We start from the raw sequence: 15,634 nt of genomic DNA, 5'->3' as shown, positions 1-15,634 counted from the left end.
GTAAACAATGGTAAGCACAAATATTATTTGAATTTTTTTTCTTCTAAAATTTAGATTGTATGGTAATTATTTTTATTGAAATTAAAATATTATCTTTACTACAAAATTCTGACTAGGATTAGGTTTATCCAAATGAGATACATAGGAATACAAGTTCTATAGTATGTGTAACATACTAACATGGACTCTAACTTAAATTTTGTTTGGGACAATTTTTTTAATATTTTTTAAAGTAAATTTTTAGTATAAAAATTAAATTTTTAGTACTGAAAAATTATTTTAAAAAATAGAAAGAAAATTGTTCCAAATGAAGCTTTATTTAGAGAGCTACCGTAGCATGTCGTTGATGCTGGAACAAATTTCTAGAGCTTCTACGCTTGTAACAACTGTTATTAAGGTTGGATAATTGAATAAATTGGCCAAATTAGACGTTTAATCGGATCCAATTTTGGATTAATTCCACCCAGATAAGCAGATTAAAGGCTATGAACATTTCTAATAAGAAAAATAGGCACTTTTTACTAATCCACAAATAGCTTGAAATAAGGAAAAAGGAAAAGAAAATTACATTATAGTGAATAAGTACCCCCAGCCAGGTCAAATTATTCCGTCCGGTGTCCGGATTCGTCCGGACACCAATCCAGATGCGCCACATCACCAAAATATACCGGGTCCCAGTGTATTTACGTAACGTGGCACATATGAATTGGATGTCCGTATGTCTGTTAATCGGACATAATAATTCGCCCCCATCAAGACAGCAGAACACACTTCAAATTTGAGCTTTAAAATCTGGGAGAGTTTGTTGGAATTCTCGTGGCTCCAGCACCAGGCATCAGGACTGGACGCTTTTGCCTCAAGTAAACAACTGGGCCACTTATAAGTAAAAGACAAACCATGATGAGCTGGCAAAACAAAAAAAAAATTACAGGTGAGGTCAGAATAGAAAATTGGATTAATTGCAAATTCAATTAAAAAAAGATTATCAATGACAAATCCAAAAAAGAAATTTTTATGGACTCGTTCGGTTGCTTGCAGAAAAGATGTTTTAGAATATGCTATCAATTTCATTGAAGAAAAAAGTTATATTAAATAGGATTAATATCAATGTGTTAATATAAAATTGAAGTTAGAAAGACTTTGAAGAAAAATGAAATGTGAAAAAGCTGCTGGATTTGATGATATTGTAACAGAGGTGTGGAAACGTTTAGAAGATGGAGGAATTTCTTAACTTACGGAAATTTTTAATATTATTTTGAAGACTAAAAAAAATGTCAGATGATTAGGGAGGAGTGTATTTATTCGTATTTTTAAGAACAAATGTGATGCACAAGAGAGAGTGAGAATTATAGACGAATTAAATTAATATGTCATAACATTAAAACTATAAGAGAGAGTTACTATGCATAGATTACAACGTGATATTAATGTTTATTAAAATCAATTTGAATTCATGCCCGATATCTCTACTATGGAAGCTATGCATTTATTGAAAGGTTTGATGATATAATATAGAGAGTATAAAGAATATATATACATAAAGAATATGCTAAAATATCAAGAGAAGTGCTCTTGAGAGCTCTAAAAAAGAAATGAGTTAATAATTTTTATATTCTAAGTCATTAAGGATATGGATGCTGGGTTGTTACTTGTGTTCAAGCACAAGGTGGTTTGACCAACTATTTTCCTATTTTAGTTGGATTACATCAAGGATCAACTTTAACCCTATATCTTTTTTGTTTTAGTCTTGAATGTTCTTACTAGACATTTGCAAGAGGATGTACCCAATTGTATTCTTTTTGCTGAATAAGACTAAAGATGGAGTTGAAGGAAAACTTGAATTATGGAGGACAACCTTAAGAGTTTAAAGATTTGGTTTGAGTATATCTAAAACCGAATACATGAAGTGTAATTTTCTGATGGATCTAGTGGGGGATTGTGACTTTGGGCGATCAAATCACTAATAAGAGTACACATTTTAGATATCTCGGAGCTATTGTTTAAAATGATGATGAAATAGATGGAGATATTATTAGCATAATTCAAATTGGATGGTTGAAGTGGAGGAATGCATCGGGTCATTTGTGTGATAGAAAAGTATTCCTCTATGATGCACCAACACTTCTCCTCAAAGAGGCGTGTAGTGTCCGACACGACACGCGTCCGACACTCCTCCGACACGTGTCGGACACACTGCAAATGTGTCCAATCAAAAAAATATTAAATACAAATTGGACACATGTGTCCGACTTGCATATCCTACATATTTTATCCACAACACCAAATCAATCGCCCGTACTTAATACCCCATTCATTAAATATTCTCATTTTCATTTCTCTTTGGTGGGCTACAACTTTGATTTCACAACAATGCTCAATGTCATCTCAACATCGACGTCTGACGTCGTTACAACATCAACATTTCAAAATGATATCCATATCAACGTCTGACGTTGTCTTTACATTGATGCTTGATGCTAACAGATTTTACACCCACAACTTGACATCTAATATTTGTCCAACGCCTTCTCAACATCGACGACCAATGCCCCCACAAAATTGACGATAAACGCCCTCTTAACATTATCGCCCAATATCTACTGCATAACATCAATATGCACGACTCTCAACATCATTGTCAACTTCTCTTTCGATGACTAATAAATGGCATCTACGCCCGACTCTCGAAATCCTAATATTAATTATTTTAAGCACAAATTCTAGTTAAATAACTTATTATTCTAAATAATTTTTAAAATTATACTTATTCAATTTTATACACTATTTTTAAAATATAAAAATTATAATACAGTGTCCAACCCGTGTCCGTGTCCTATATTTTCAATAATTGACGTGTCCTGTGTCCGTGTCGTGTCGTATCCGTGTCGACGTGTCCGTGTTTGTGCATCATAGGTATTCCTCAAACTTAAGGGAAAATTCTATAAGATAGTGGTAAGACTTGAAATATTTTATGACGTAGAATGTTGGCCATTAAAAGAGAAGCATGAAATTAAGTTAAGTGTTATAGATATGAGGATGCTTAGGTGGATGAGTATCTGCACTTTTAGACATAGAATGCAAAATGATTATATACGTGAAAAGGTTGGAGTAGCTCCAGTGGAGTTAGTGAGAGTCACCTTTGTTTGGACATATAAAACATCAACCTTATGATGACCTAGTTAGGAGGGTAGATGTGTTAGACTTGACCTAAGTTAAGAAAGGTAGGGGTAGACCTAAAAGACTTAGTTAGCAAATATTAGAAATGATATTTTTTATTATATTTAAATGAGAATTTGACTCTTAATAAGATACAATGGAGAACAAGGATTCATGTAGCCGACCCCTCGTAGTGGGATAAAGTTTTGTTATTGTTGTTGTATAAAATGGGGTTTATAAAGAAAAAAAAGAGTTATAATATTCATATTAAAATTTTTGATTAGAATAAGGCTTTGTTTGGGGCTATTTTCTTGCTGCTTCTTAAAACATCTTTTTAGTACAAAAATTTTAATTTTTATACTAAAACATCGCTTTGACTTAAAGAAAACCGTCCCAAACTAGGCCTAAATCTCAAATCTTTTGAATTTGCTTTGTAACAGGCACAATATATATTATTTATGTATTGCACTCATTTTAAAATAATTTAAAAAATTTTCAAGTCAATCCTGACCCCTAGTTGGATATCCTTATAGAAGTTTCTTTCATTTAAAAAAATTTGTAACATTTAAAAAGGTTTGTAGTAGATTTCATCATTTTTAGAACATGTAATCTAACCTCAACCAACCAAATGTGTCCTAAACTTAAACTAATTTATTAACTTTCGAGCTCCATCGAAGTTTGTAGAAGACTGCCCGAAACTCGCACGAGCTGACTGAATCCTATCAACTATACTAGTCTTCAACTCTTAAGTTCTTTACTAAGTTTTCCAAAATCTACCAACAATAATTTATGAACTGAAGACTGAAACTATAGTTCTACAAGGCAATGAACATTCACAAACATACGATGCTTCGAACTTTAACTATAATACATGAATAAAACAAAAGCAAAGGGAAGAACGACATCAAAGTTAATAAATCAGGCCATAGATTTTATTAAGCAATAAAAATTCATAATTTGTTATGAGATTATTCAGAGAGAACAATCGGGATCTCACCATGGTTCACCAGAACCTGACCAAACCTCGCCGCAGACATGCTGGATCTAGCAGAAACCTGGCAAGATTTGCCGAATTCGTTGCGACTTCATTTCGATATTTTCACTTATTTTGTCAATGAAACCCTTATTTTAGGTTGGTGGAGATCAAAATCCATCTTGATCATAGTTACATCCAATCAAATGAAAGAATATAGTAAATTTTAACTTTTTGTGAAACAAGTTCAGTTTACAGGGAATCCAATGAGCTCAAATTATTGTGGTCTCTTGTTTAGACATTTTTTGAAGGGATTTCAACTCTAGGCCTCTTTATTAGAGATAATATTTCTTTAGTTACACCAGACGAATTCTTAGATTCACAACAGTCATAGTACTATAGAACTACTGCAGCAAGACATTAATACCGAGAAAAGATAATAATGAGTAATTTTCACCAGGTTGAATTTTCTTTATTTATATGATAATTAATTCTTGGTTAGCTAATATAAGTAACTGATGATGCATGAAGTGTAGAGAACCAGATGAAAGGAACTCATTCATTAACAAACTTGACTAATAAAAAAAAAAAAAAAAACCATAATCGTTACGTATAAGCCAGCTTGATTACTTAGCTGACCTAAAGGCATGCAAAATTTGAATCAAGATAGGAATATAACAATCTGCACTTTAAAGTACACGGAGAATTCATACCTCAAAACCAAGAACAGACAAATTTTCTTCACCATCTACTGGTATGCAACTCCTATAAGTAATATAACTCTGCTTCCCACTTTCTGATGTAGAAGAATCATTCATAAGCTTTCTAAACTTTAAATTCCTTACAGAGGCAACCAGTTGTTCTCGCATAACTGAACCAGCCATGTTGCCTGATTGAAAGAGGAGCTTCCTTTGGTTCTTACTTTTGGATTCCTCTGTAGAAACATCTCGAGTTTCTACACATTTTAAGGGCAACCGATACCCAGTCTCACTACAACGAAACTTCTCATCATTCTAAAATACAAGATTAGGAATAGTTGTAAGAACATAGAATAATAAAAGCTAAACTTTAAGTGAATCATACGGTTCAATAAGAGAAAAAACATATTTTGTTTTCCTTTAAGATAAAAGAAACATTAACCATCTAAGTACAGGCGAGGAAACCGTTTCTTAGAAACATGTGAATCATCATCTTGCTAATGAATAGTCTTATCTAAGCTATTTAAGGTTGCTTATGAATCCTTCTTCACCATTTATTTGTTTTCTATTTCACTTGGTGAACAATTTATGTATATCTTTTATAACAACTTCTAGACTTGCCATCTTTAAAATGTATCTTTAGCTTTCTATTTCGTTTGTGTACTAAGAGACTTCTCCATTTTAAAGACTAACTTATAGCTCTACTAATTGCACGCCAAATTGAAGCCCTAAATTTTGTTATAGCAAAGCCAATATAGGTTAAATCATTACGCCTTAAAATAACTTTATCTTATTCTATCATGAGAATCAAACATCATTGTTTTTCCCTGGATCAAAGTTGTATAATAAGATGAATAGAAACTTGATATAATAATCAGAAGTCTTTTATCTTCTAAAATTTTCTTATTTATTGATCTATTTATTACTGCCAAACAATATCAATCAATTAAAACCAAGGTTTAAAATTGTGCAATTAGGTATTGATGTATTTTTTATTTGCAAGGCAAGGCATAAGCTTCAAAATAAAAAAATTGCGTTAAGTCACAATAAATGTTAAAAATAATTTTTTATATAATACACAAATACCGACCCCACGTAGTGGGACAAAAGCTTGTTGTTGTTGCTGCTATTGTAATACTCAAATAATATATTAAAGGATGATGTGTTAATTTTCTATTGAATTATGAAGTAACAAATTGACATATATATGAAATAAAAAATTGCATAAGACGTAAATTGACAAGTGATAAATTGTGTGAAATAGAATTGAATTCCAAATATTACAAGAGCAAAGTAATAATAAATATATGAATGGCATAAAGGTATCATATAATATCAAATTCAAATTCATTCTTTCTCAATTATCTACTCGTCCACATTTAATTCCTAAAGAAAACTAAAATAGTTGACAAAAACATAGAAATCATCTGCATTGTCATCCGAGGGGTTTTTAATTTGAGTCGTCATTATAACAAATTGATCTCTCCCCTGTGTCATCCTATGGGGGGTCCAATGCTCCCAATTTACTTCTTCATTTATTTCAGTCATCTTACTCTTTCAAAAATATTTTTCATTTACATAAAAATGAGATTAATACTTTTAAAATTTTAGAGAAGGTGGTGGTGATATGCAGGCTTCAAGTGATCCCCGACGGTTACGGCGGTGATGAAGATGGAGAAAATGGAGGATTGAAGGTCAAGGAAGTCAAGAGGAAGTTGTTGTAGGTTGGCGGTGCATTAAAACGTAATTTGTTTGGAGCTTTAATTTAGGATTTAGGTATGTTTAAATAAAAATATATATAAATAGAGTGAGGTGTAAGCCTCACATCGCCTCAAGGCAGGCCTCAGCAAAATTGAGGCGCAAACCTCATAAAAAAGTTTGAGGCAAAAGCCTCGATGCATTTTTACTGGAATTGAGCTAAGGTGGGCCTCAAGGTGAGCCTGAGCCTCATATTGCGCAATTTTAAATAATGTTTAAAACTATGCAATTTACGAATAGCATAAGCCAAATATCACATTCAAAATATATATTCTAAGGATGCATTGAACATAAAAAGATCCTTAAGGTAACCTTACTCTAATTGCAAATTTATTGGTCAACCCACATATTTTAGTCCTCTTCATTATGAACATACATATTTTAAAATTTAGAACATAGCTTTGATTCAAAATTTTCCTCAACAAAGATCAAATCAATTTTTTGGTGCTAAATTAAATGTCTTTTCAAGGTCCCCTATGATTAGAATAACTCTGATCACCCAATTTTTTTCATAGATATCAATACTAAAATATTATTTATCAATTATTTGTCATCCTCTTAATTGTTTAAATTTCTTTGAAAAATATTATTAATCAAACCATCTAGGCCAAAGGCAATACCACTCGATATTGTAAGGAAAAATATAGTTCAATATTTGCATTAACTTTTCAAATCAATAGTTATCCCATCTTATCCAAATTTTATACATCTTTTTAAAAGCTGACTACAATTTCATTTTCTTGATTAATTATAACGTTATGGATAATCTCCAACATTTTTCTTTACTTAGAAATATCTTTATTGAAGTTCTTTAATAATTTAACAGAATAATTTTTTATAATCCTTTAATCTTTACCATTTAGATAGAATCAAATTCTTTTCATTCATAAAATGCTAACTTGATCAAAAGATCTTGAATTCCTTATGCAGTACAATACAGCATCAAGGCAACATTTGGTTTGTTCTAGAATTTGATTATTGCTAACATTTAATTTATTTTTTATGCATTTGATTGTCAAGAAAAACAATCAATTTAATTATTCTTTTAATTAGGGCCATCTTTTCTTTTGTTTAAATGATCGGATTTGTTTAAGATTTATCTAGGTTTAAATTTTAAATATTTTGAATTACCAAGTAAGCATATTTCTATCAATATGATTTGTAGCATTTTAAATAACTATGAATTAAATTTGAAAGCAATTCCTTCGTTTCCTTATCTATTTTCTCTCCTCTTTCTGCAACCCTAAAGTTGAAAATCCCAAGAAGGAGAATCCTCCAAATTCCCATCAAGATTGATTTCCTCATCACCATTCTCACCAAATTCCCATCAAGATTGATTTCCTTACCACCATTCTCACCTTAAACTCCATCTCTATAACTCTAATTGACTCCTCTCTCCACTTCAAGTGAATTCAAGAAAAGACCAAACAATTTAAAGGCAAATATTAGAGAATAAAGAAGATCAAATAAAGTTATCAACAAGGATCATGGTTTAAAATTGCGCAATAAGAGGCGCGCCTCAGCGCAATTTTAAACTTTTAAGCCTCAAAACCTACGCAATGAGATCTAGCATTGAGGCGTACGCCTCGCATCGCCTCATGTTTTAGAGGCATCCACCTCTTAAAATTAAAAAAAATCCTAACCTAATATATATCTATTCGGTTCGGCCCCCCACCCCCGTACTTCTTCGGTCATTTCCAAACCAAAACTAGGTTTCTTCTCCCTTCTTCTTAGAGCGACATTTTCCCACTACCTGAGTTCCTTTCATTCGACCAGCATCGGCTTCCTTCCACCGTGAGTTGCTCTTCGTCTATTGCTTGGAGTTCTCTTCTATCGCGAGTTTGTCTAGAGTCTCCTTCGACCGACCACTGAAAGCTTTTCTTCTTCGTGGTTCCATCTATCACCTTATTGTGAAATTCAAGATTGGTCCGTTTTTGCTATAAGGACCTCCATATTCTGTTGAGTAAGATTCCACAATCGGTCTGTTTGCTCAGTATCGCTAGGTACATGCTCGGTAACACTTGGTACAACAATGCTTGGTACCACTAGGTACATGCTCAGTACATTCTTGGTACCGCTCGGTACATGCTCGGTACCGCTCAGGTCGAACTCCTCCAAGGGACAGCGCCTCTTTGGACCCCCGGCTGCCCGGCATATTGTTGTATTCATCATCTTTAACAATAGTTCTTAATGTTAGTCTGCTTCTTCATGAGTGCATGCTTTGAATAAGTTTTCTTAATGTAGAATAAGTGAAACATTATGCTTAGGGGTTTGATATATTGCACTAATATATTCTTCTCATAAAGGATGGTCAGAAGTAAGGATAAAGCTGAAAAGACTAGCATGGAAACATAACACTCATGTGGATGTAGAAGGAAGTGATAAAATATATATCTATCTAAAATGCAATTACTGTGACAAAGTTGTGATTGGCTGGGATATTTTGATTTCACTTCATATCTTGTGCCTTTTTATGTTTTATATTTTTTACTCATTAGTATATAAAAAATTTATCATTTTATGTTTACGCAATCTTTTTATTTTGAGGCTTATGCCTCAATACCCGATTACGCAATTTTAAACATTGACAAGGATCCATCAATAATTCAATATCTTATACATCTAAACTCTAAACCTTAATTGATTCACATATCCCACAACTCACCCCTCCACCCCAAGTGAAACTCGCTCCCTCAACCCCCTCCCCATTAAAAATTTAGTAAACCCTAAATTAAATAAAAAGGCACATCACACATCACCACCATTAAAGGGCATCTAAATCAAAGCACTGATGCACTAAATTTCCATAAAAATACCAAAAAAATAAATTTAGAACTTGTTGACACTATTATCACTACATGACTATGGGATAATCTACCATGGTATTGATAAAACAAAATTGATATTATGTCGTGACATCCAAATTCAAGGACTTTGTGTCATCTACATTTAAAGTCTTCAAAATGCAAATGCTAATGATTTGAAAGAGATCCAAAATCCAGATAGAGTGCCACCTATTCCCAAGGCACCATCTAATCAAGCAAGTTATTATGGATAACTTTCATGAGAAGAGTTTTATCAGCTCCAAAGGAGTTGTAGTAAAGGACATGCATCAATTATACATTTAGCTTAACCTTAACATTTTCATAATATTTCTAGCATTTTATTCATTTTGGGTAATTCAATAATCTTATAAAAATCGAATTACTTGTCATTTTTCTTAGGATTATCTTCTTTTTAATTAGAAGATAAGAATTGTTAAGGATTTATCAACTTTAAAATTTACATTAGTTTGAATAAAACATTCTGCTCTATTCTATAAATAGGAATATGCACTATAAATGGCTATCTTATCACAACTTAATTTTGAAAGCAATTCCTATAGTTCCTCATCTATTATCTCCTTTCTTTCACTGTTTTCTCTTTCCTTTATGAAAGTCTAAAACCCAAACATTGAAATTCGTTCTCTTTCTAAACTCTGTCATGCTAGACTAATTCAACCATCTCCTTGAGAATGAATTCACAGAAAGATGAAGCATTCAAATGCAATTTTGCGAGAAGAAAAACAAAGATAAAGCAAGAAAGCTTCATTAAGGGTTTATCATCACCTTTATTCTCCAATGTTATCCACATTAATCATTCAAACGATAGTGAAGGTAAAGATCCCAACCATAAGTTTATCATCATCATCAGCCTTATCCCAACGACTTGGTGTTGATTTTATAATTTATTAGATTTCATTTCATTTTCTAAACATAGCCTTTATATATCATGTTCCTCTTCATCAATTGGTTCATTTTAATTTATGCTTCTTTCACTTTCTTATCTTCTCGCAATAAGAACACATCGATAAATTTACGTAGTTCAAATCTACTAATATTTAAATGAACTTCCAAACCATTAATACTTGAATTTGGATGATTATTCTCGTTTACACTAAACGGAAATCATCAGCACATAAAGCATCTCTCCTCGAGAAAAAAATAAAAATAAAAAATCAGCAGCTGAACTTCTCCTGCTTGCAACAATCATCAAAATCTTACAACTTAATTCCCTCCATACACAAATAGAAGATCCCTCAATACACAGTTCCATCTTACCCAAGTTCAAAATAATTCAAACCACACCTTCCCAAAAAATCACCAAATAAAAAATTATGTGACAAAACCTAGGACGGAGTCCAGATCAAATCCGCCAAGCCGAAGTTACTGCCCTAAAAACTTGACTAACAGGAAACACACTATAACCAGCTCCAATCGAAGAAACATTCAATTACCTTTTCAGAGTATTCACACGGGATGCAGGGACCAGAGGGAGAGCACTGGAAGGAGACGTTACCGAGCGTCTCTCGGAATCCCAGCAGCGATCGTCCCTTTCCACCACTCGCAGCCTCCGATCGCACAGCTGGGATGCATACCGTCAGCAAGATCACCAACAACGCTAAGACCCATGGCGTTGCCGGGCCACCGGCGAACCCCATGTTCCCACACCTCTCGCCTGCTCTCTCGCCCGCTACCAGCAGAATAGAGAATCTGGTTTGCGAATTCGTCCCGAATTCGCTACCCGAGGGACCGAGTTATTGAGAATCGAGTGAGCGGCCGAGTTATGTTAGTCTGGCGGTGTTCCACGATGTTTGCAGAGGGTAGCTATCTATAACCTATATTTATTATTAATAATCCATAAAGATTATCATATTATATGAGGATTTAACATTTTTCTTTGGATTGAGTTTTTTTTTTTTGGGAAAATTAAGGGCTTAACCAATTTCCATTAGAGAAGGTAACTAGGCAAGTTGTTACAAAAGGAAAATTCCTTATAAACATCTCAAATAAAACTAGGAGTTCTTATAAAAATAACAAAGCTTAAAAATCAAATGTGCCTAAGAAGGCTAAGAGAAAATGTAAAGGATAAAAAAGTGAACAAAATGATAAAAAGATAAGACTCAGTGTCCAAAAAATCACCAAAAGATGTATATCAATAACTTAATATAGAATAAGTGCACATCTGATTGCCAAAAAGATAATCTAAGGAGTGCATTGAAGGATTGAGTAGTCAGGGTGAGGGGAAGTCATCATCATCACATGCAAAATCAGCAATAGTTGAAACTTAATTTGAATAAAATAATAAAATAATACATATAAGAAGAGCATGGCTAACATTGACTGGTCAAATAAAACCTATTCAAAATCAACTTTTACACATGATATATATAATTGTAGAACTTTAAAATATGTAGTAGAACTTTGAAATATGACTCAAAATATAGGTAGGTATAGAAGTATATAATCATTAGTCAATAGAAATCACAAAAGTTGCTTAAAAGACAAAATCTAACTTGTGAAGTGACATGGTTGTGCTCTATTGAGAAGGTTGATGAGCTAGGGATAAGAAAAATATCAATTATTATACCTAATTTTCTACACCAAATGAAAATTTTATGTGGCCACCAATCAAGACTAGAGTTACCTATTAAGATAGCTACTTGAGTTGACTTATAAAATAGATCAAGCTCAACAATTTGAATAAGTCAAACTCCTAATGAATATTTACTTAATTATGATGGCCTTCTACTTGAAAGTGTACATTTCAACCACCTTCTACTAAGTTGGTATCTGTCAAAGAGACTAAATCCTTTGTGCTCTCTAATTGCATCTGACTAAAACATGCCCCACCCAAATTGGAACAATAAGTTTGTATCCATTAACTCCCCTATTTGGTTGATTCTTTATTGGTGTATTCCTTATCTCTGCCCACAACACTACTATATTTGCTCAGAGTTTGCCCAATTTATCAGATCTCCTGGTTGATGACACTAGTGCTAGTAACTTATGTTGGCCTCTCTATTGATGGCAATCTGCTAGTTTCCACAATGACACTATATGCCACTTAATGCTGTACATTCTCAACTTTAATTATCTCCTATAATAGTTCTAGATCATCTCCCATGACCAATGTCCAAAGGAATCATTCCTTTCTCAACACTATTTTCCTTACTGATATATAAAGAAATATTCTTTTTATCTTCCTTCTATGTAATACCTTCTACATCTACTACTACAATTTTCTTAGCAATGATACATACCATTTCTTCCATTATAGACAAAGTGTTCATTTTCATCGAAACACCCTAAATAACCTTTTCAATATTATATGAATAAAGGTGTTTAAAATTCAGAGGGATCTATAAATACCTTTTTATATTTGAATCTCCATTCTTTTAGCCAAATCCTCAAGGAGAGCCATTTCAAAAAGATTGAAAAAATATTTTCATGTTTAGAATTTAGTTTTAGAGAAAGTTTTCAAAGGCTAACAAATTCTTGAAATTCTATTGCAACTAAAGTAATCCCCCTTGGCTAAGATATCTCAATCTTGGGAGAAATTTTAACCATGATGTTTCACTCTAGGCAAGGATGGTTTCATCATGGGTATTTTAAGATTCATTGTCTTTGGTTAAGCATTTAAAATAATATTCAATACATTATTATAATCAACAGATTGCTTATTGATTAAGAATTTAAATAATTCCAAAGCTTTGCACATGATGTTAGCACATCATATTGACTATAATAAATTAACCCAAATGATTTCTTATTTTACTTCCAATATCATCCAAGAATATCATTAATAAGCTTATCACTCATAAATACTAATTTTCAAGAGCAAAACAAGGGACTAATTTTTGGAGACTAAATATTTGTTATAAAATTATAACTCTTATAATACTTTGTGATTATCAATTAAAAAAATAACAATACATCCATATAATGACCATAGGTTATTTGACCAAACCACTTAAACTTATCTGGTCTTCTTTACTTCTTCATTTTCTATAGCCTCATAAATTCATATCATACCTTTAGTTACAATATATTCCCATATTCCTTAAAACTCTATTCAAATATTATCTTCTTTTTTTTAAGATAAAATCACCTGATTTTTACCCTCCTTAGATAGAGCCAAGTTTTGTCATTTCTAACAAAGCAGTTGATTAGGGTGAAGACTAATGACATCAAAATAAAGGACATTAACAAAAATATTATATCTATGACATGAATATAGCATATTACTATGATACTTCCTTATGCCTAAATATAAGATGAGTGATAGTGATGGTACTTACAGCTTAAACCTTAAAGAGGTAAAGCCCGACTTTGATCTTACACTACCACATAAAAGGGAAATCATATTAGTCCCACTTGGATGTTTTGAAATTCATGTCATCTAGGGCTTCATGCAAATGCAAGAGAGGGGGCAATCATTATTATTTAAAAAATAATAATTACTACTAAGGAAGCATGAATATATAAGATATGAATTGCATAATATTATGCAAGTTTTTCATTAATTATTACTATTTTTAATATTTTAATAGTGTTTTAAAGCATACAAATATTAGTTTAGGTAATTTGTTATAATACTTTTATTTCATTTATGGAATGCTCTAATGATACCTCTCACTTAATAAATAAAAACGAATCTTCATTTTTTCCAAGAACCAAGAATTCTTTGTAGAAAAAATAATGTAATGTTAGATTCTATCTTGAACAAGTTCATATTAATCTGCACAAGTATCAATTCTTTAAAATGACTACCTAATCATTTCATGATGATTTTAATGCTTTTGATTAATGCAAATGCCCTTATTAGCACCCACAAATGTATCATATCTCATATTTTCATGCGAATGCTAACCTCCACAAAACCTATAGGAGAAGTGATTGTTATGCTACTATATGTTGATATTATATCAAGAATTAAGTTGAATAACACCTGATATTGTAAGAAAATATATAGTCCAATATTTGCATTAACTTTTCAAATCAATAGTTATCCCATTTTATCCAAATTTTATACATCTTTTTAAAAGCTGGCTACAATATCATTTTTCTTGATTAGTTATAATGTTATGGATAATCTCCATCATTTTTCTTTACTTTAGAAATATCTTTATTGAAGTTAATGCAAAATATTGCAAGCCTTTAATGTTCGTAATTGTAGATATTGTTAAAGCATGTAATTGTGTTATGCATATTTATCTTGTCCTCACTGAGTAGCCTGCATAAAGTTAATTAAAGATTGAACAATGCTTTCCATATAAAAAATTCAAAATATATTAAAACTGAGATGAAGGCTTTATTTTGAATGACTTTTTTACTGCTTCTTAAAATAATTTTTTAGTATATATATATAAAAAAATTATACTAAAAAATAACTCTAAGAAGCAGCAAGAAAACAATTAAATTTTGTCCTAAAAAACTGCCTTACGAAACAATAAAAAAACCGTCCCAAACGAAACTGAAGTGACCCAAATCTCCACACAATGTATGGTTTTAGGCTTCTAGCTCATCCACAAATAAAATCAGTTCATAAAGTTATTGATTACAGCTCATAAGTTCAACTTGGCTGAAGAGACAAATTAGTGCTTTTCAGAGATGGAAAAAGAAACCAGACGAAAACATCTATGAAACAATCCTTGATCAGAACTCAGAAGTTTAACATGTTCTTTCGAGTTGCCTGCATATAGAATTAATTGAACATTAACATAATAAATGTTCAGAAAGAAGGCGCCAAAGAATACATTTACAGTCTGATAGAAAACCATGAGTAGCTAAAAAGAAAAGAATTATACAAGTGTACCAACAAAGTAATGAAAATATACAGGTGACTGAAGAATTGACTGTACAATTTTGTATTAGAACCATTTTTCAACTCTCTGTGGTTAGCAATCCCATGAAGTGTATGTGGTCAGTGCTATCTGTGGTTCCAGAGTCCTGCAAAGCCAGCCAATCTTATAATGATCAGGACTGGCCAGGATCACAAGTTACCATAACACTAAATGATCCATCATGTTTCTCTTCCAGAAGCTCCATCTCAACTAAAAAGCTTACTTATTTAACCGTTATGTCCATAAGAAACTTTTAACAAAGGCAGTTTTCAAGGGCAATCCAAGCCTAAAAAGTTGCTTTCATTTTCCAAATTTTACCTATGAAGATTGGAGAGACTCATCAGTCATTTTATCAAGCGAAAACAAAGTTTTAATGAATTGCTT

The 15,634-nt window shown here is 32.0% G+C and overlaps 2 protein-coding genes across 5 annotated transcripts in view; both read right to left on the bottom strand.

Moving 5' to 3' along the window:
- Positions 1–468: 468 nt before the first annotated feature.
- On the bottom strand, positions 469–11,220 carry LOC110116148. The gene is made up of 3 exons (XM_020849623.2): positions 10,862–11,220; positions 4,843–5,142; positions 469–905 (listed from the first exon to the last, which is right to left on the bottom strand). Exons 1-3 carry the CDS (start codon positions 11,063–11,065, stop codon positions 786–788), a joined length of 624 nt encoding a protein of 207 aa, XP_020705282.2. The 5' UTR covers positions 11,066–11,220; the 3' UTR covers positions 469–785.
- A 3,822-nt stretch (positions 11,221–15,042) lies between these two features.
- The window catches only part of LOC110116195 (BEACH domain-containing protein B), a 96,646-nt gene continuing 96,054 nt past the window's right edge, over positions 15,043–15,634 (bottom strand). For all 4 annotated transcript variants that reach the window (XR_003699848.1, XR_003699849.1, XR_003699850.1 and 1 more), the window contains one exon: positions 15,043–15,568. The gene's annotated coding sequence lies outside the window, so the exon portion shown is untranslated. The remainder of the gene's footprint in view (positions 15,569–15,634) is intronic.

This window comes from Dendrobium catenatum, unplaced genomic scaffold, assembly GCF_001605985.2.
Source record: "Dendrobium catenatum unplaced genomic scaffold, ASM160598v2 original_scaffold_235663, whole genome shotgun sequence".
Classification (NCBI taxonomy): domain Eukaryota; kingdom Viridiplantae; phylum Streptophyta; class Magnoliopsida; order Asparagales; family Orchidaceae; genus Dendrobium; species Dendrobium catenatum.
This window is presented reverse-complemented; position numbering and strand designations above follow the sequence as displayed.

What these genes read in the sequence shown, in the direction of transcription:
- LOC110116148 (XM_020849623.2), bottom strand. Translation starts at nt 11,065, where the DNA reads ATGGGGTTCGCCGGTGGCCCGGCAACGCCATGGGTCTTAGCGTTGTTG. An exon ending in CGTGTGAATACTCTGAAAAG is followed by an intron (nt 5,143 to 10,861) that starts GTAATTGAATGT and finishes CTTGTATTTTAG; the next exon opens with AATGATGAGAAGTTTCGTTG. An exon ending in TGTCTGTTCTTGGTTTTGAG is followed by an intron (nt 906 to 4,842) that starts GTATGAATTCTC and finishes TTGTTTTGCCAG; the next exon opens with CTCATCATGGTTTGTCTTTT.